The sequence below is a fragment of the Numenius arquata genome, chromosome 7, assembly GCF_964106895.1.
Source record: "Numenius arquata chromosome 7, bNumArq3.hap1.1, whole genome shotgun sequence".
In the NCBI taxonomy this organism is placed as follows: Eukaryota; Metazoa; Chordata; class Aves; order Charadriiformes; family Scolopacidae; genus Numenius; species Numenius arquata.
In genome coordinates this window covers 32,991,060-33,010,984 of record NC_133582.1, presented here as the reverse complement: position 1 = coordinate 33,010,984, position 19,925 = coordinate 32,991,060, and the positions used below count along the sequence as shown (strand labels likewise).

Genomic DNA, 19,925 nt, shown 5'->3' with positions numbered 1-19,925 from the left:
ACAGTCACAGAAACTACCTGGGCAGATCTAACTTTTTAGGCTGAATACAGAAAACAAGAGAATCTAATGAAGGCACTCAGCTTATCAAGTTGGGATTTCAACCATCTAATTTAGGCAAGGATCAGGCTTCAGAAATTGCTATCTATAGCAATACTACCTGCTATAACACACAGGGGAAAACTGCAAAGCTCTGGAGAACAGGACATCAGTGTTTATTTAATACAACATTCTTCAGTGAGAATTAACCTCCCCCTCATCAGAAGAGAGGAAGTGGGGGAGGGATAAAAATAATAAAATAAAAAACTCAAGTGTCAGACCATCAAAATAAGGCACACAGTACAGAAGAAACCCCCAAGTTAACTGAGTTGTCTGTAAATCACTTTGATAGTGGTGTGCTGGAAATTGCTCGTGTTACAAGCTCAAAATCTGATTTCTAGCAATTAAATACAAAATTGTTTGTGGTTTGGTTTTTTTGTGGGTTTTTTTCATGTTTTCCATTAAAGAAAACAGGGAACCATAATCCTTTCCAAACAAGACAACGGGCTGTATGCAAGGCTAGGAGTGGGAGAAACACTGTTCATCTGTCAAAGGGTCTGAGAAGTCCTGCTCCCCTCTTTCCCATCGGCAAGAGTAACACGTGGCAAACACACTATCAAAAACTGCTGTCGTAAAAAAGCACTTTTGCTGAGGATAGTTAGTAGTAACAATTATCATGCATTCAAAGATGTATCAGGTTCTAGTTAAGGAGGAGAGGTTTTTATACAGCTCTGCACTCTTTTTCATTGTTTTGCAGAAACAACAACAAAGGGACTGTGAAAGATGCAGAAGACAAACCTGCACCACACACTACAACCACACCTGCTGGGATGAAAGTTTGGCAACCACAGAGCTCCAAAAAAACACATGCAGGAAGGAAAGGGGCCGGAGAAGGGAGGGCAGGGAAGAAAGAGCAAGCTCCAGATCCCAGAAATTCAAGAGGAGGAGGAGATCAAACACTGAAGGCAACAGCGCAGTCCTCAAAACATCAGAACTAAGATGCCCACTAATGTCAATTAACTGCACAGTTATAATAATGTCTGTTTTTTGAGACACCTCTGCAGATAAAACCATCAGACTGATCAAAACAGCAACATAAGTGATTAGAGAATGCTGTTATCTCCACCATCCACATTGACTGAAAGTCTTTAATGCCAGCAGGTAATTAGCCATATATTAAATGGAGAGGGCTGTTTACTTTGGTGAGGAGAAAAGCAGTAAGCAACAAAAAACTCCGAAGCCTTCTCCCTTTCCTTTCCCCCAACTTCCACTTCCATTCTGCTCTTTTTGAGAAGAAAAAAAGAACAAAGGAGAAGTAGAAAACTCTCTGAAAGCAATAGCAGAGAACTACAAAAGAACTAGTTCTGTTCCAGCCAAGAAGCAGGAAACACCAAGGCAAGTATGGAGTGAGTACTTGTGAAAGACACCCGTTACCTACTGCTTAACCTGTGCTATCACACCCGCTTAGTTCATATTTAGTAGTTCAATAACAATCAGAAAGGCAAGAACTAAAAAGTATTAAATCAGCAGTGAAACTAGAATAGTTTTTTCTGACTGTCTTCCTCTGTTGAAACAGAAGAAATTCTTTCAACACCACATTAATAATAAAATGAGGTAACTGGAACACACCAATTTAATGTTATTGCCGTATTTTTACAAAGTGCTTGAACACCTGGAAGTTAGCCCAATAGTACACCCCTATTAGCAATGCAAAATTAATTTGTAGGCTACTTTAATTAAAAACATTGACCATTGAGATGAGATAAATTGCAAACTGTGATGAGCAGGCTCTTACCTAAACCTTGATGTTTTAAATTTCTTCTTAGATATCACTACAGGTGGTTTCTCAGAATAATGCAGACGTAATCTTATTTCTGTTTGACATGTCAGCCACCCAGCATCCACAGTTTCAATACCATCTATCAGAAGTTAAACAAATAGTAGAAGACACTTTAGTAACTTATTTTATTTCCTAAAGGGAGGTCTAGACAGTTTAATATGCAAAATAAAAACAGTTCCTCTGATGCCATCTTCCAGACGATACTCCTTATCACCAGCCTTATTCGATAGTATTTCCAAAGCAATTGTTGAGTGCATCCTTTCACTTGTCTTTCCTGAACTACCCAGAACAGACAACAGATACTACGGTTATTTGCTGGCTTTTAAGAGGATTAAATAGGAACAATGGTTTTCACCATCTTCACCTGTAAACTGTCTGCAAGAGGGCACTAAGTATTCCAGTGTTAGTTTTATTTATGTTATCAAGGGCTAAGTTATGTCTCCAACAGTAGATAAGACATCCCCTTGTCCACAGATCTCTCAATACATGGAATAACACTGACAGAAACTCTGAAGATTCATCTCCAACTTGAGACTCCCTAAATTTATCCATCTGAGATACAGATGTCAAATTAGCTCTTCATAACCAATGCCAGTAATGCAGTGTAAAAGTCTGCAGGATGGGATGTAGCAACTGGTATGATGGGGAAACAAAGGACAGAGGAGAATCCTCCACCTCACCATCAAGACAAGGAAAGCCTACAAAGAGGTTGGCCAGAAAGCACAAGCTGCCAGACCAGGTGCTGAAGCAGAGCCCATAGTTTTGAAGAGTTCCTAGCAAAACATACCCCCCTTGTCGCCTAGAGGGCCAATGGAATCCTGGGCTGCGTAGGGAAGAGTGTGGCCAGTAGGTCAAGGGAGGTCATTCTCCCCCTCTACTCTGCACTGGTGAGGCCACAACTGGAATACTGCATCCAGTTCTGGGCTCCCCAATTCAAGAGGGACAGGGAACTACTGGAGAGAGTCCAACGTAGGGCAACAAAGATGACTGAGGGATTGGAGCATCTCCCTTATGAGGAGAGGCTGAGAGAGCTGGGACTCCTTAGCCTGGAGAAGAGAAGGCTGAGGGAAGACCTTATTAATGCTTATAAGTATCTAAAGGGTGGGTTGAAGGAGAATGATGGAGCCGGACTCTTTTCCGTGGTTCCCAGTGACAGGACAAGGAGCAACGGGCACAAGCTGGAACATGGGAAGTTCCATTCAAATAGGAGGAGAAACTTCTTTACGTGCCAGAGCCCTGGAACAGGCTGCCCAGGGAGGTCGTGGAGTCCCCTTCCCTGGAGATCTTCAAGGCCCGCCTGGATGCAGTCCTGAGGAATGTGCTCTGGGCAACCCTGCTTTGGCAGGGGAGTTGGACTAGAGGATCTCTAGAGGTCCCTTCCAACTCTGACAATTCCATGATATCATTCCATGAGGATAGGAAGAAAAATGCAAAAGCTTTAAAACAAGCTGCATGAGACATGACAAAGTCACCTCGGGCACCAAGGGATCGAGCGTTAAATGACTGGTGGTTTAGAACTGCCAGAAGTGAGACACACACATGCACAAGAACGCGAGGTGTGAGGTTATGAGAGGTTTTGGCAGCTATATGCCTAACTGAAGAGGCAGATCGTGTACATTTAGTGTAACTAATAATATTTTTTCTAGGCAGGAAGAGTTTTTTCTCAGGCTAGGTTTTACACAAAGCCCTCTATTCTGTATTTCTAAAAGATACATGCTCATGATCTAAAGTTCGAAAATTTCAACCTTTAACACCGTGGAATTCCTAAAATAAAATTATATTAAAAATATAGCACTGTTCACACATTAAAGAAAAGTATAAAATTGAAACGTTTCCAGGGTGGAATGCAACGGCAGCTGGTATGCGAGGAATCCACTACATCTGCGATTCCCTGAACAATATTGCTTGCAAAGCAAAACAGAGGATGGAGTGGAGTGAAGATGCCACAGTCAAGCTCTGTGATCATACAGTAGATGTGGGAACGAGATAGTCTTATGAAACTGATAAGCTGCATATGCGCTACCCTGAGCCAACAGTCTGTCAAATTTTGATAAAATGCTGTCCTTTGTGCAAACTTTGCTCATTATAATGTCATTATAATACCAAAACACACCTCCAGCCCAAAGGCTACCCACCTCCAAGGTGCAACCACTCCTCCTTGAGTCTGTGCCCTGAATTTTTTGTAAACTCTACCTTTAAATGCGAGGAGAGAGAATTTTACACCAATCATAATAAAGGTATTTATGACTAAAGTCACTCAAACTCCACCTTGAAGGTAAAAAATAGTATAAAAATAGCCCAAGAAAGGGGGGATGCTGGGGAAGACACCATCGTAAACAAGTCAGGGAGGACCCCATCACGGACTGCCTTGGACTCCCGGGACCAGTCGAGGGGCTGAGCCTTTCTTCCCCCCCATAGGGACACCTGTGGGTAAGACTTAGACTGTGCCGAGTGCTTCCTCAGGGAATTTAGAAATCTCTCCAGAGGGTTACCTGTTACTTTTAGAGCCAGGCTGTATTGTTTGGAACTTTGTCACGCGCTTTGTACCATTAACAATATTTTTACTTGCACGTGCTTTGCAGACAGTGTATTTATCACCGGCAAACCATAAGAACCTTTATATCTGTTGCTTAAATAAACTGCGCTGCTTAAGTAGCTAGCCGTTTCGGTTTCTCATTGAACGTGACCAAACACTAGAGTGCGGCCGTGCTAGCTCATGAGGACGACTAGACTGAAGGTGCAGTCCACTATGACTGTATCTGGACTCGTGACAGTTTAATACATTGAACGCGACTGGACTGATAGCGGTGTATTGGGCATCACTCAGAATTTAAACCCAGCCGCCCCTAGCCTCCCACCTCGGTGAGGAGTGTTAGAAGGCAAGGGGGTTTATTTTCTGCCAAAATTATTTTGCCTCTTCACGCAACAAACACCAGCACACTGACAGCATTTCAATTTCAAAATTTGAACAGCGGCTGTCCGAGATGAAGACAATCCCTTTACGTTGTGAGGTTCGCAGGAGAAAACTGTGCTTTGATTAATACCTGACACATTTAAGATGGAGGGGGAGATGTCTGGAAGCCCCACTCCTCCTAGCAGCCTTTCATTAACATTAGAAGGGATTATAGCCCGAGTGTGAATTCACAAATGCTGGATATAAAAATAACCATATAAGCACAGAAAATTGTCACTTACAGGCAATTCCTGTCAACACCAACTTAGTATTTCAAATATTTTTCAACTACAACACTTCACCTTGTTAAAATTAAATATGTGGTAAAGAGTAAAGGTCAATATATCTCACTTACTACGGATTCCAAAGTATCCATCGTCAATAGTAATTTCATTTTCTAAAATTAAAAGGAAGGGAAAAGAATGAAAGAAACTAATTAGCATTCACATTATAAAGAATCATTGCCAAGTTAATTCTACTTTTCCACTTCACTTCTAAAAAGTATATCTAATAAAAAGTAGGAAAAACTGAAACAGACAAAGAATAAGCATGTTTATTGCAACCTTCTATAAAGCTTTTTCCCAATTTATGCTTTTTCTTAGTTTCTGCAAGAAAAACCAATCACCACACAAAATGCCATCAGATGTTTCACCTGAAGTAATCTGAACTGAGAAAAGCAAGAAGGTTGCGTATCTCCTAGTTTGCTGCAGCACTTTGCTGATAACATCTACATTCTACTAGAATCTAAGATGCTTTTCTTGTTAGTGTCAGAAAACATTAAAGTTTCTTGCAAACATAACAGAAAGCTGTCCTCCTGCGCATTCACAGTTAAAGCTTCGAAATCAAGTTAGTCACAATTAAAATGCTTATTCTGCCCGTGTGACAGAAATCAACCCAGGATGAAACATTCTAAATGCTATTTCACAGTTCTATCCTACACTCTCTAAAGTTTTAGTGACCCAAACCTTAAGGTGCTAAGTATATTCACCAGCATTAATGGAACTGCAGTAGTCTAAACAAACTATACGTTTCTCAAAATATAAATCTTAACAAAATTTTGTCTCTACAGCCATTAATCCCTTCCCCCCCCCCCCCCCACAGAAGAAAAATCGTGGGCCTGCCCTCAATTTTTAATTTAGGATCACAATGACCAAGTGCTAACATTGCATTGTTTTGCTGCATTTTCTTAAACACTGGTTATGAAGCATCGAGTATTACTTGGGAGGAAAAAAAAAAATCCTAACTGTTTGGAATGAAGTTATCCAAATTTAGAGATAAAAGTCTATACCCTAACAGAGGGTAGACTGCTTCCTCAATCAGTTACTGACAGATACCAAAACATAATTTTATTACAGGAATAGAAACACTTAACTAACTCAATTGAAATGAAAAATAAAAAAAAAAAAAAGAAAGGGGGAGGGGAAACGTGACCATGGTACTAGGCATGATTAACAAACAATTTCTTTAATACCAACTTCTTTCTAAAAGATATTCTTTCAATGCATCAGAAGGTTTTTAATAGTTATAAACTCTTAAGTGTGGAGGAAATAACATTTTTCATATCCCAGGAAAGACAGAGCATAAAACATGCCATCCCATAGCATCAGAAGAGAGCTAAATTACAAGCTACATTCAAAGGTTACTTCAGCCACTCTTAAAAACCTAAACTTTTCCCCTGTTCAGAAGAGCATTAGGAACTTGTCTGTAAGTCTACACACTACCTTTTTTTTCTTCCAGCAAAATATATTTCTGCCAAATCGCTGGGTAAATAAGCCCATTGGTGTTTCTATTTACATTAATCCATTTACTTAAAGAAAAGTAATTAAGAATTTTTGCTTTAAATTTTTACTAATGAAATAGTAGCTAAATAAAACCAACAGTGACTTCACACCCTCCCCCTCCCCACATTTTCTCTGAGAAAATAATATGGATCCTTAGTCTCAAAGAATTAAACTTACAGAAAATCATTACAATTCCAAATTAATACAAAACCCCACCCACATCATCTTAAGGATGGCAGCAAATAATTTCACATCCACCCCGTTTTTAAGTCACTTCTTTATATAGATATTTTGAGAGTAAGGCCCATGTTATACAAAGAAAAAGTTTATACATCCAAGACATTAATAAATTTAAGTATTTTAAAACTATAGTTATCAATCCCTCTAAACCAATGTGCAGCATATTAGCGATCTTATGCATATGCCTCAAACAGATGCAGTTGATGCCCATACCTAAAGGGGTAATTGATCGTGGTTGTAGATGAGTCTCCCACGTGTGAACTATGACTTCGCAGGGACCATCGATAGTCTGTAATTTAAAAGTTAAATTTCTGCAATAATTTCTTTTGTTATATCTGATTTTCTACCCATGAAGCTGTTTGGGATGGTTGTGAATTAAACTTACAAATTTAAGAAAGAGAAAGAAGATGAAGGAGAAAGGGGGTGGGAGAGAAGAGAGAGAATATGAAAGAGAAAGAAAGAAAGAAAACAGGTCAGGCTGGTTTCTTACCCCTGCAACTGCTGGTCAGGTCACACTACGTATGACAACGTCTGACAGGGTGGAGAAGTTACATGAAGTTATTAAACCTTTACGGCTTATAGCTACTCTGCTGGACTACTGACTTATTCTCCTTCCCATACACGAAATACAGTGCCCCTGAACTCATTAAGTGGGGATAGCACAGCAACAATTTCTAAAAAGAATTCACATATCCCACATCTCTCCGATTCCAAACAGGACTCGTCATCTACTCGCCCAGTTAACAGTTGCAAGGGCGGGTTCTCCCCCAGAATTTGCTTGACTAATTTAAAGTCTATAAAAATGCAGTTATTTTTGTTGTGGTACAGAAAAGCAAATTATCTACTACCTAATTAAAACAAATGATCAGAATTCTGCTGCCTCAGAAGGAACAATACAGCGACACAATGCAGCTGGCCCTGCAGTCCATTCCATGTGGAGCAGGATAAATTTGATTCTTCCACAGAACAATTCTTGTCCCTTGAAAGCCTACATTTGTGGACAAACACAGCCAAGACTCAGACAGATAAAACTCAGAACAGTAACTCAGTCTCTTCTTTCATAACAATATAACGTTGAAATTGCTGTCTAGTTTACAGCTTTTAGGTAACCACCGGAACATGCCCGATTCCCAGCTCCATCAGCCTAAGGAGCTGTGGGTTCCGCTTGACACTGGGTGGTTCTTACTCTCAGTCGTCAAGAGCCGCTGTCAAACGATTGCAGAGTGTGACATCTGGATGGTTCAGTCATAAGGAACTCTTAGTTCCAAGAAGACTTGCTGCTATTGCCAGAGCCACATAAGCTTCAACACCAACTTCTCCCAGTACTTCAGGTTCTTGTTTAAATAGATTTCAGCTCAACAGGGACATCCTGACAAGCTTGAAACTCAGCGATGTAATTACACAATTTGCTTTGTTATCTTACAGCTCACTGAATAAATTCTTTAGCGGCAGATGGGATTACTTGACATCTCAAACACATTTAATCTACTATGCTTTGGATGACTTAACAGCAAACACCAAATATTTAAAAAGCGCTCAGTAAAGACGGGTTTGCTCTGTGAGTCAGCTGAAAGCAATTAAATTTTTCTAACGAATTAAGAGGCGTCTATACTTAAGTCATGTCAGAATAAAATACATATGCTCAAAGTTATGATTTGAAGATAGAATATATGTAAATATTAATAAAATAAGATGATACTTTTTTTGCAGTTTAATCCTGTTGTAGGGCAGTTTTAATTCCCGTCTTCTGCCACAATAATCCTTCTTATGGACTTCCAGAAAAGTAAATAATACACCCTGCAAGGTTTCCACCAGCGACTGCATGAACACATACACAACTTGTAGCTCATGAACCCGGGGAACACAAGCCTGTCCCAACATGGATTAAGCTGTTTTCTTCAAAGGGTAAGCAAAGGTTTTTCCTTGGAGGAACTCCCAACATATTATATTAAAATAACAATCCCAATTTATTTCTACTACTGTAATTGTGCATTTTAATTCTAGGTTCTAGAATTAAGAATGAGAATTTGAGTAACAATAACAGTAAGCACAATACACTGGATACATTCAGCAGAACTGCATCCCCCAGAAGGAATAAAGTGAGCTGATTACGCAATTAATCCCAGGAACCCTCAACGATTTCTGTACTAAGAAGAGCCAAAAAAAGCTATCTGGGAAAAAAGGGGCAACAGATTAGAGATCAGGCATGGACATGATTGAGAGCCTTCTCACAATCCCTGCTCAGACCGGCTTTGTGTTTATAGGCATCCAAATAATCAGCAGCCAAGATGTTTTAATTACATCTGACAGAAGTTATTGTTACAATGAGCTTAAAATACTGATGTGGTCAGTATACGCCACTGAAATGACATTTGAACAACAGCCCAGTTCAGATCAGGCTGTAGTGGAAGTTAATGATGTGTCATCAACATTCATAGTATGGTACTGTTACCTAACGAGTCAGCCTCTGCCAGGACAGTGGTAAAAGGCCACCAACCCAAACATCCATCAGGCATCCCAGCAGGCAGCACACCAAGATTTCTCTAAGTGACACTATATGGCATGGGTCCCCCTCTACTAGAGAATTATTTTTTTTTAAAAAAAGCAAATACATAAGAATTATGTTGCTTGATTTATATTTAGCTGAACATCTGATGCAATTTTAAAGCTCTTAAAGGACGCTCAAGCACTTTCTAAAAAAAAAAAAAAAAAAAAAAAAAAAAAAAAAAATCAAGTCCTCTTAACATTGTCAGAAGCTGGAGGGTCCCCCAGCAGTCATTAGACACAAGGGTAAAATGCCTGCATGGCACAACACTCCAGAGGTTCAAAGCAGCATGAAGTACTCTGCGTGAAGTGCTTGGGTGCTCAGTATAATTAAAAACTGAAAGCACTTCTGTGGATGTTCAAATTATTATTTAGGAGGCCAGTTCCAAGCTTCCTGATCCAAGGCAACACAACAGAGGAGGCATTAGAAAAACAAAACAAAACAAAAAAATCTTAAAAACACTACAAATAACTACATTTATCCAACCGCACTTTACTTCTTATAACTATGTTTCAAGGATATTAATCTACTTGAAGAACATGAAACAGCTAAATGAATTAGACTTCGCTGCTGTCACTGATTTCTGTACTACGTAACAAACAATAATTAAGCACAAAACCAATCAATCAACCCAACCCATTCAGACATTGTAACTAACTTTGCAAGACGAGCACATGTGAGTCACTAAATGGAGATTTTTTAGCCCTAGTATTTCCAGTAACAGCTCAACACACAACCTGCTATCTCAGTGCGGTCACAGCAGAGCTGCACCTTTGCTGTTATCTGATTAACCAGGGGTTATTAGTCTAGCAAAAGCTTTTCTAAGGCACTCTGATATTCAAGAAATGACTGAGCCTAGACCTAAGCTTCACATTTACTTCCATAATCCAGGCACTAAATGGATCTGATTTGTTTTAGAAAAATAAACTTAAGTCTCATTTGAAACCTCGATAATTAAGCGATATTCTCAGAAGTGTGAAAAACGTTCACCAACCCAGTTTTAAGAGTCCTGCTACATGCACAGATAGCTTAGTTATTCCACACTTTCCTTGGAAGTAATAACCCTAACCTCACATGCTTATTTACTGTTGGAAAAACAAATACTCAGCATAACTTAACAGAATAAGGTATGTATTTACCTTACTAAGGTTTTCAAATATGCATCGTGCAAACAATACGTATCAGAGCATTCTCCTAAAACATACGATGTGCATGAAACTTAAATTCCAGACAAGGGGGACGACAACACACCAAAACCCCCAACGAACAGCAGGCGAGTGTAGAATAAAACAGGGGAAGATCCTCAAAGTAACTGGTATTGGGTTATGTTTAAGACAAGAACAAACCTGGAGCAAAATAGTTTAAATTACTGTCTTATTTCATGAAATGTACGTATTTACTTCTCTTTTAAAATGCTTAAGATGACTCATTATCATTACGTTTTTACAACACAGCAAAAGCTCTTGATATACTGGAGCCAAGAGTTGCACCAATTTTATAGTAAAATGTTCTTTGTATATACATTCATTTATTTGTAGCCCTACAATTATTCTATAAATTTCAATATATTAAGTATAAACCCCACACACACACTATTTATGTAACCGCAATCACATTAACAGCAAAATGCTTCAGTGCAAACAAGCCAAACTTCCCATGACACCATACTATCTTTCAAGCAAAATAATTTAACAGAGATCAAATGATGATGACTTTTTTTTTTTTAAGGGAGGCGAGAAAAAAAAACTTTCCTATTTGTTTTATTCCAAAATGTGAATTATTTTATCTATTTTCGCATCTAGTCTGTGGCAATATTCTGGATGAGATCTATCATTTCTCTGTAAAAACATGTATCACCCCCAGCTTTGCCACCATGTCCAACCCCAGCATCTTCAAAGATGTAGCTGATACGGGAAGGGAACTGTAACTTCAGCTGAATCTGTCTTCAGCACAATTTACTCAGTGATGTGGTGTCAAATTCGTATGTTCCGACTTTAACATATATTTAAGACTGCACATATATTTAAGTTATCCTACTACAGACCATGACACACAAAACTGCACTGATATAAAAAATTTACAGTGCATCATACATTGCAAGCCTATCAAATTTAGGAGATTAATCACATGTAATGCCTAATAAAAAAAATTATTGAATTTATTTATATTCAGAATAATTTAATTTAGAAATATCTCTTCCTTATCAAGAGCTGTAACTGCCCCAGTCCTCCACATACTATCTCATTTGCAATAAACTGTGCATTATAATCCTATTAGAATGAGGGGAGCTCGATTTTATGTTGTTCTTCACAAAACTTACAGGAAGAGGAAGAAAATATTGTAGCTGGAATTCTTTTCTTCAAAAGACTTCAATGTTTTAAGAAATAAAGTACTGTGCACGTACCATGTACAGGCTAGAGACCATTAAGTGGATAACGATGTAGCCTGGCAATTCACGTACTTTGTTTTGGAGGGTGGTTTTCTTTTTTCCTCCTTTCTATATACAGTAGCTCATTATGCTGGTATTCCATAAAATTTACACTTACCTTGGCAGACTCTGCATCACACGGTACATAAAGCGTGCACGATACAGAGCACCTACTTAAAGAAACACACTCACCAATACACATTGTAAACTTTTTTTCAAATGTTAAAACGGAAATTGTGTTGTCTACGAGCACCTTTTCTGCCAGTCTGTTCTCACTAAGTGTGCTTTTTCTAGTGTGCTGTTGCTTACATTTTAAATTTATGGGCATTTGCAAAAAAAAATATATGAGTCCCATCAGAACTGCTAGGCTCTAAGAACTGATCTACTTCTGGCCTCTGTTTTTGAGCTCAGAAGAAATCTATTATTGCCTTCCCTTCTTTTGCCTCAAAATAATAACTTCAACATCAGTTTCAGATTAGACTATTTCACATCCTGTAATGAAAAAACAGAATGCAGTCTCTTGAGTTTCATTTAAAATTAGCATCCTTCACTGAGATGATACATCTGTCAAATATTTTTTCAGTGAAAGAAAGGCTGACAAAAAAGCCTTACATGCTCTTGACAGTAATTTAAAATATTTAAAAGGCATATACCAGCTGATTCTCTAACTCCTTTACACGTTTAGCTACAGCCTTCATAATCCCAATTTCAATGAAGAACTACAGCCTAGGGTAAATAGCTACAGGATAATTAATAGAGTAAGAGAGACAGCAAAGATAGCTTTAAATGGGTTATTTCTTTCAGTTATTACTTGTTATTAAGAAAACCAGTTAAAGAGTAGCTCCTTATTTTCCCAAATTAGTCCAACTGTTCTCTGGATGCAGTCTCATCCCCAGTCTGAAGAACTTCCCCCTTACCCCAGTACAATTTCTACAGACCAGTATACTGCCACCTACATTCCACTCGCATGCAGCTTTGACATCAATACCTGTAAAAACACATCTCTGTGTCTCTTGGGTTCCTCCCCACCCCCAAGTCATGCAAATACCTATATAAATCCAGAGAAAACACTGGGATGCCCCATTCCTTGGTTTTACCTTTTCACTCCAAGAGATCAACACATGTTAAGTATGCAGCACAAATGCTAAATACTTCTTATGCTTCACCAAAAAAAAAATCTGCAGTAATTTTAAAAACTCTAGTAGATTAGGCAAAATTAACTACACCTGCTCACACTAATCATTTTTCTCCTTCTATCACCTGCTTCCATGCTAGAGATACTTGCCCTACTGAAGTCCATATTCAATTTTAAGTGTAGAAGTTGTTGCATCTCCACTATAACTAACAAGAACTTCACTAAATCATTTAAGCTTTGTTATGTCAGGCATTTCACTATCACTGGATTTTTTAAAACACTAACACCAGTAAAAAGAGAGAAGACTTTAACAAAAATAACTGAAGTTAACAGCATATGGTCCCGTACTAGCAGAACTGAACTGCTTGTATTTCCACAGTATTTTAATGTTTCATATGTTGCAATTTATTTCTAAAAACTCAAGTTTAACTCAGAAAATCCTTTTTACCTCAAATATGTGTTTGTGGTTTTTTTTACTAAGGATGAGCCAACTTGAAATAGAAAAGGTCATACATACCTTCGGTTCTAGGAAGTATCCTTTAAAATACCGATACCGAACAGGAACTCCTCGAGGAAGCTCTACGGTAGCTTTCCATAACTGACTGTGGGGAAAAAAAAAAAACAACCCACCAGTTTCAGAATACAGCCACCTCAGACATATGTCTGTCCTAAAAGATACTCTAAAATAAAGCTCTGTATTGCTGCAAGAAAGGTTTTCACAAGGTAACTCAGCCAAACACACACAAAGCACAATAAATACTTAGAAGTGAAATTCTACTTTCTAATCTACAGAAGTGTTCTAATGCAGCAAGAATTCTCATTCTTGTTTAACAGATCAGGAAAACAGGATGAAATAATTCAGATACTCATCCAAGATCACACAGCAAGTCACTGACAGAATTAGAAATACATCCTGCAACCCCTATTTTCCTGCATCATACAAACAGCAATAGGAACAGCACCATTTAAAAAAAACAAGGAATTCCTCAGCTGCTTTTAAACTTTTTTCATTTACACATGTAAACTACATGTTTATATACACTCAAACCACTTAAGGAGTTTTAATGGGGGTCTCATTTGAAATAATCTTCTCCCCACCTCTTTATAGCCATAATAACAACTTGTATCGGTTAAAAGGTAAACACTATAAACCTGTCCTATAACTTGTTGTATAGTCATGGGACTAAGAATTATCCCTAGCAGTTTCTTATCCAAAATGTCCACAACCAAACTCCTGAAACGTGCCAACCACAATGGCTGAAGCATCATTTGTAACTAGAAAAGCATACCCAAGTTAAACATTTTCATAGACACATTCCTAAGCATTCAAAATGTTCAAGGGCAACACAAGAAGTTCTGGAGAGTTTTACCAACAGTACATGTAGGTCAATAGTTTACAAGCTCAGAGCCAGAATAAATTTCCTGCTCCAGAACTCCAGCTACTTCAAAGGGAACAAATAAAAAACAAAAAAATTCAACTTACCGATCGTCAGTTTGGAGGACCACTGCAACTTGTGGATTCCAATTTCCCAAAGCACTGCAGCTCCCGCATATTGCAAAAACCTCTCCTAAGAAACACCCAAACAAACAGAAAAAAAAACCAACCCCACAATCATCATTACTCAAGCCTATATGGAATTAATAATTACAGCCTACACTGTCAAACCTTCAAGTATTTTAAACAGATACACCAGAATCACCCATCTCAACTCTCTCTTTTTGGTTGAGGAAGGAATTTTTCCCTCATCCAAAACTACAACAACATTTTCTTTGCCATCATAAGAATCTCACTGAGACTGGGACTACTGACAACCCCAGCCTTTGAAGAGTTGGCTTCCAAATCGTCCTGCACTAATACTGTTCAAAAATCTCTGGAAATGCAGCAGGCAAACTTTCACTGTAAAATGCTTATTGTAGAGATGAACAAGTTTTTTCTTATATACTGTGTATTTTTTTAATGTAGATAAACACACACACTACTGAGTAGCATAAACATCTAAAACTGGAGTTCTCTAAAATTCACACCACCAGTCTAGAAAGCACAGACAAATTGGAGGTTGTAGTATTATTCCCAAGGTAACACATCCATTTCATTTTATTCCTAAGAAATAATTTTATTTTTGCTGCTATGCTTTCAGTTTTTTATTGGACGTAAAAACATAACAGTGCTACACAAAACCCCCATGAAACTCATGTGCTGTCTACCTTAATGCATGCATACATATAGAAAGAAGCCAAATATAAGAATGCTTGATTCTGGGATATCCAGGAATTAAAAGTTAACACTGCAACTTATCCTTGATATAAAATCTATATAGAACCATAGAATCGTTTAGGTTGGAACTTTAAGATCATCAAGTCCAACCATTAATCTAATAGTGCCAAGCCCACCTCTAGACCATGTCTCATATGTATATGGCTGTAAGAACAACAATGGTAAATACAAATGGAAAGGACAAATTAGTATTTTGCTAATACTAAATTAGTATTTCAGTAGTATTTTTAGATGCAAGGAAAAAAAAAACAACACTGTTGCAGAAGGAGAAAACGTGAAGTTTTAAAGTATAGTTAGTATGCTTAACCTTTTAATCTTGCTATGAAAAATGTAAGAACTACCAGAGCATTTCAGCAACTTTTAAATAAAATGTAACTAAAAAAATACTGATATTTACTTCAGCCTCTAACCTGAAATACCTAAACGTAATGTTTCAAACAAAGTCACCCTTAGACCAAAGCAGACGTAAGGAAGACATTTAGCTAAAGTCAAATCTGTTCCCTAATTCGGGGGGGGGGGGAGGGAAGTCAGAGAGAAAAAGTATGAGTCATAACAAAAGCTAGATACAAGTACTGATGATGGGGACTTCCTGTCCTCAAACTGAGAGAGCAGTAGCAATAGTGTTAGAGCCACAGTAACCTGAAGATAGAAAGAGGCAAGCTAGGGATAGCAGATACACTGCCTTTTACTAAGGCAAATATTATAGCCGGAACATTAAAGTCTGAAATAACAGTTTTGAGGAAGTCCTTATGGCTCAAACTGTGTCCTTTTTTCCAGCGATTACAGATTAATCTAGTAAGAGATACCACCAGGATTGTTTATGAAAAAAAAAAAAAAAACCTGCAGACCCAGGAATTGCAAACAAATCTACAAAACCCAGGAATTAATAAGACAATTTGTTTCTAAAAACAGATTACTGAAATAATTTTAGAGAACATAGAATCATAGAAAGGTTAGAGTTGGAAGGGACCTTAAAGATCATCTCATTCCAACCCCCTGCCCTGGACAGGGACACCTCCCACCAGACCAGGTTGCTCAAAGCCCCCTCCAGCCTGGCCTTGAACCCCTCCAGGGATGGGGCAGCCACAGCTTCTCGGGGCAACCTGGGCCAGGGTCTCACCACCCTCACAGCAAAGGACTTCTTTCTGGTATCTAACCTAAATCTTCCCTCTTCCAATTTAAAACCACTACCCCTCGTCCTATCATTACATTCCCTGATCAAGAGTCCCTCCCCATCTCTCCTGTAGGCTCCCTTCAGGTACTGGAAGGCCATTATAAGGTCTGCCTGGAGCCTTCTCTTCTCCAGGCTGAACAACCCCAGCTCTCCCAGCCTGTCTTCATAGGAGAGGTGCTCCAGCCCTCTCATCATTTTTATGGCCTTCCGCTGGCCCCGTTCCAACAGGTCCGTGTCCTTCCTGTGTTGAGGACTCCAGAGCTGGACACAGTGCTCCAGGTGGGGTCTCACAAGAGCAGAAGGGCAGAACCCCCCTCCCTCACCTTGCTGGCCACGCTTCTTTTGATGCAGCCCAGAACGCGGCTGGCTTTCTGGGCTGCCAGCGTGCACTGCTGGCTCATGTCAAGCTTCTCATCCAACATCTTGAGCTACAACTCTTTTTTTTTCCTTATAAAAGCTTTTGTTCCCATTCATTTAAAAAAAAAAAATAATCAAGTTTTTTGCATGCCCACTGTAAGCATATAAATGCAGGAAAAAATCAGCTGTAGGAGTATCCTTACTATGGAATTAGTACACACAACCGCCTGGGTCAGGTGCTTTGCCTTTGCCACTCTGTACCAAGGCACACTGTGGCTGGTTTTGCAGGCAGGAGATAACGGGGCGGGGAGGGAAGACCACCCAAATACCACACAGTTCAACTTTCTGACTAGAAATATTAAAGAGAAGCTAAAATTCCCTAAAACAGCAGCATTTAGTACGTCCTAGTGTACACGCCAGCCAGTCTCTGAAGTGCCATCTTCAGAGTAGGTGAAGTAGTAGCAGCCTCTTAGTAGCAGCCTTTTTTTTTCTTTTTAAAAGCAAATGTGTGCAGTCAGTGAATACTTATCACTCAAGAAGGTACAACACACAAAAGGCAACACTTGAACAAGATGCACAGTAACCCTTAAACTCACTTCAATGATTAAACTGCAGGCCTGAATGAGGACTTGTAAAACGCTGTTTAAATTATCCCAGGAAAGGCACGAGTGTAACATGATAAACTGGGACCGCCTTTTCAAACTCAGTGGGGTTTGGTTTTGTGTTTTAAGCTCAGGGTTCTTACCAACTTCTCCCCCCGTCCCTTGACGGGGAATCCAATGCTGCTATGGGCAGAGCTCCTCCAGCCACAGCAGAGAGGAACCTACCCCAGACCTTCTGCCCAGCCTCAAAGCTTGCAACAGCCTCACCAGTGTTGTAATCTCTCTGCTTGGGCCAGCTCAGTTGGGAGCCAGAAGCTCCGTTTTTTAATTTCCTAATTGCTAATCTTTGGCCACCTAGCAGTCTCTTGGTACAGGACTGTGTTCTGATGAAGATCTAAAGGAGTCGCAGCCAGTGACTCCCTTCTGCTAGGATGAGGCAAAAACAAAGCACTCCACGTTACAAATGTGTAAAAGCCGATGTCAATGCATCAGGCTTTATCACCAGTGTTAATTCCAGAAGTGGTTTGGCAAGAGGGAGTGAGGGAAAGCAGCAGAAAAAGTCCTGCCAGTTAAGCCTAGAACCACTGGCTTTGACACTGACAGGAAAGGACAATGATGAAGACACAGGGAACACGTTAGCGCTCAAGGTGAGGATTCCTGTCTCACCAAGTACTCACCGTGGTGATCTGGCAGCATCTGTACGTGACGTTTCTAAATAAACTGGAAATTTTGCTGTTTGTAGAACTGCTGATAGCTCTAAAAACCTACCTCTCTTCTTTCACAGGGCTGCATTTTGCCACTGCTGCATCTCAAAGCTCTTCTCCCCCGTCAAAACCAACAGCATCAGTATTGCCATAAGCAGAAGCAGCCTTCTGTGTCACCTCTTTATGCTGTAACCAGCCACTGAGGCAGGATCTAGTTCTCCCCAATCCTAATTTTTGCTGCAGATATTACCAGTCAAAGGTACAGAGACAGTTTCAGTTTCGCTCGTGACGGTGCCATCACAACAGTGGAAGCAACACTGTAAACAGGGCAAAAGAGCATGGCTCCATTGTATGGCTACACCAGCGCTTTACAGACGCACGTGAGCTAAGGTTGAATTATCCTTCAAAGTTTTCTCCAGAATGCTACAAAAACACTACTCCTTACTAAAGGCTTTATGTCCATATTGTGCGTCAATGTTCAGTTCCCAAATTCCATATCAAATGGGAGAAACACAAGAGAGGTCTAAAACGGGGCAGATGTCAAAACTTTATAAATGTTTTCACCATTTTTCCCCCTAACTACATCAGACCCTTATGCCATCTGGTATTTGTTTGTAACAGGAATTCTGCCAATCTGTATGTGCTCCCACATTCATCTGCTTCTGTTAGGCAATCACCAATTATTTTTTTTGGTGACCTTCCTTCAAAGTTTCTAAAGACAAAGGTCAAAGTAATAAGCACAATTTATCAGCACTAAATCTTGGTGTTCTACATGACCCGACACCTTGTGTTCCTTATTTAGATTACAGAAGTTATTTTACACATTTTTGCACAGATAGAATATTGAATTAAGCTGCTTATAGTAGAGGTCACGTTGTTACGGAGAACTTTCATCAGGGATGCAGAGAAATCAAAAACCAGAACACACACAGTAATACGTGCCTGACTGTGAGGGTCCAGAACGTAAATACTCATTCCCATGGAATAAAAAGTTAGTAGAGACAGAAGACTGGTTTTAAAACAATCATAACCATTTCAGTTCACATGAAAATCTGCAGCACAGCATGAAATTGTTGTTTGAAGAAAAAAAAGTAAGAGTTAGTTCCCAAATCTCATTTTCAAATTCTTACATGAAATTTCTTAATTAACACATTTTACAATGCCTTATCATTTTAATATTTGAACTGACATGTTTTTTTACCTCAGAAGAAAACAGACAAGACAGTCTCTGAACATTCTTCTAGTTAAACCATACAAAAAGGAGAAAGCATGATTTGAGTACCTGGTACTGATGGTCCTCTTACTTCAAAAGTGACTTGAGAAGAGGTCATACTTGCAGAACTTTTGTCCTAGAATAGCTGAAATCTGCTGTGGGAAAAAAAAAAAAAGATGCTACATTTCAGGAACAATACGCTACATGTGTTGCTGTTGTAAGAGGAAACATGTATCCATTTATATATATATAATATATATATATATATAGCCATTTATAAGGAAGCAAGCCACTAGTGATGTTACTGTCAGAGTGAGCAGAGCTCTTTAAAACCAGCAGCAGATCCAGAAAATAGCATCCAGCTGCAGAAGACACTCTGGCAACACTGGCACAAGAAAAAAAGACTCCTAAATCAAATAGCATATGCAAATATCAGTATCATGCAGCATTCATCAGTCTTAAGGCGAGATTTTTCAAAAAGCCTTCTTTCGACTAATTTCGCTCCCAAAGAGGCCACTGGAAGTTTTATTAGAAGACACTGAAGATTATGACCTTTGGCAAGCAGTACTTCTGACTGTCTCCCTATGCTGTTCTTCAGCATCCTCTTCAAAACGCAAGAAAGGTTTTCTAGATGAGCACTAC

At 39.1% G+C, this 19,925-nt stretch overlaps 1 protein-coding gene across 2 annotated transcripts in view; it reads right to left on the bottom strand.

Annotated features, from left to right (window-relative positions):
* Positions 1–19,438, bottom strand: part of GPCPD1 (glycerophosphocholine phosphodiesterase 1) — a 40,858-nt gene extending 21,420 nt beyond the window's left edge. Inside the window, exons 1-6 of one of the 2 annotated variants that reach the window (XM_074150400.1) lie at positions 19,353–19,438; positions 14,442–14,526; positions 13,476–13,560; positions 7,064–7,139; positions 5,185–5,226; positions 1,832–1,955 (exon numbers count right to left, since the gene is read on the bottom strand). In XM_074150400.1, the coding sequence (XP_074006501.1) occupies positions 1,832–1,955; positions 5,185–5,226; positions 7,064–7,139; positions 13,476–13,560; positions 14,442–14,526; positions 19,353–19,401 (461 nt within the window). In that variant the 5' untranslated portion in view covers positions 19,402–19,438. The remainder of the gene's footprint in view (positions 1–1,831; positions 1,956–5,184; positions 5,227–7,063; positions 7,140–13,475; positions 13,561–14,441; positions 14,527–19,352) is intronic. The other variant, XM_074150399.1, reaches the window with a different exon arrangement.
* Positions 19,439–19,925: the final 487 nt, after the last annotated feature.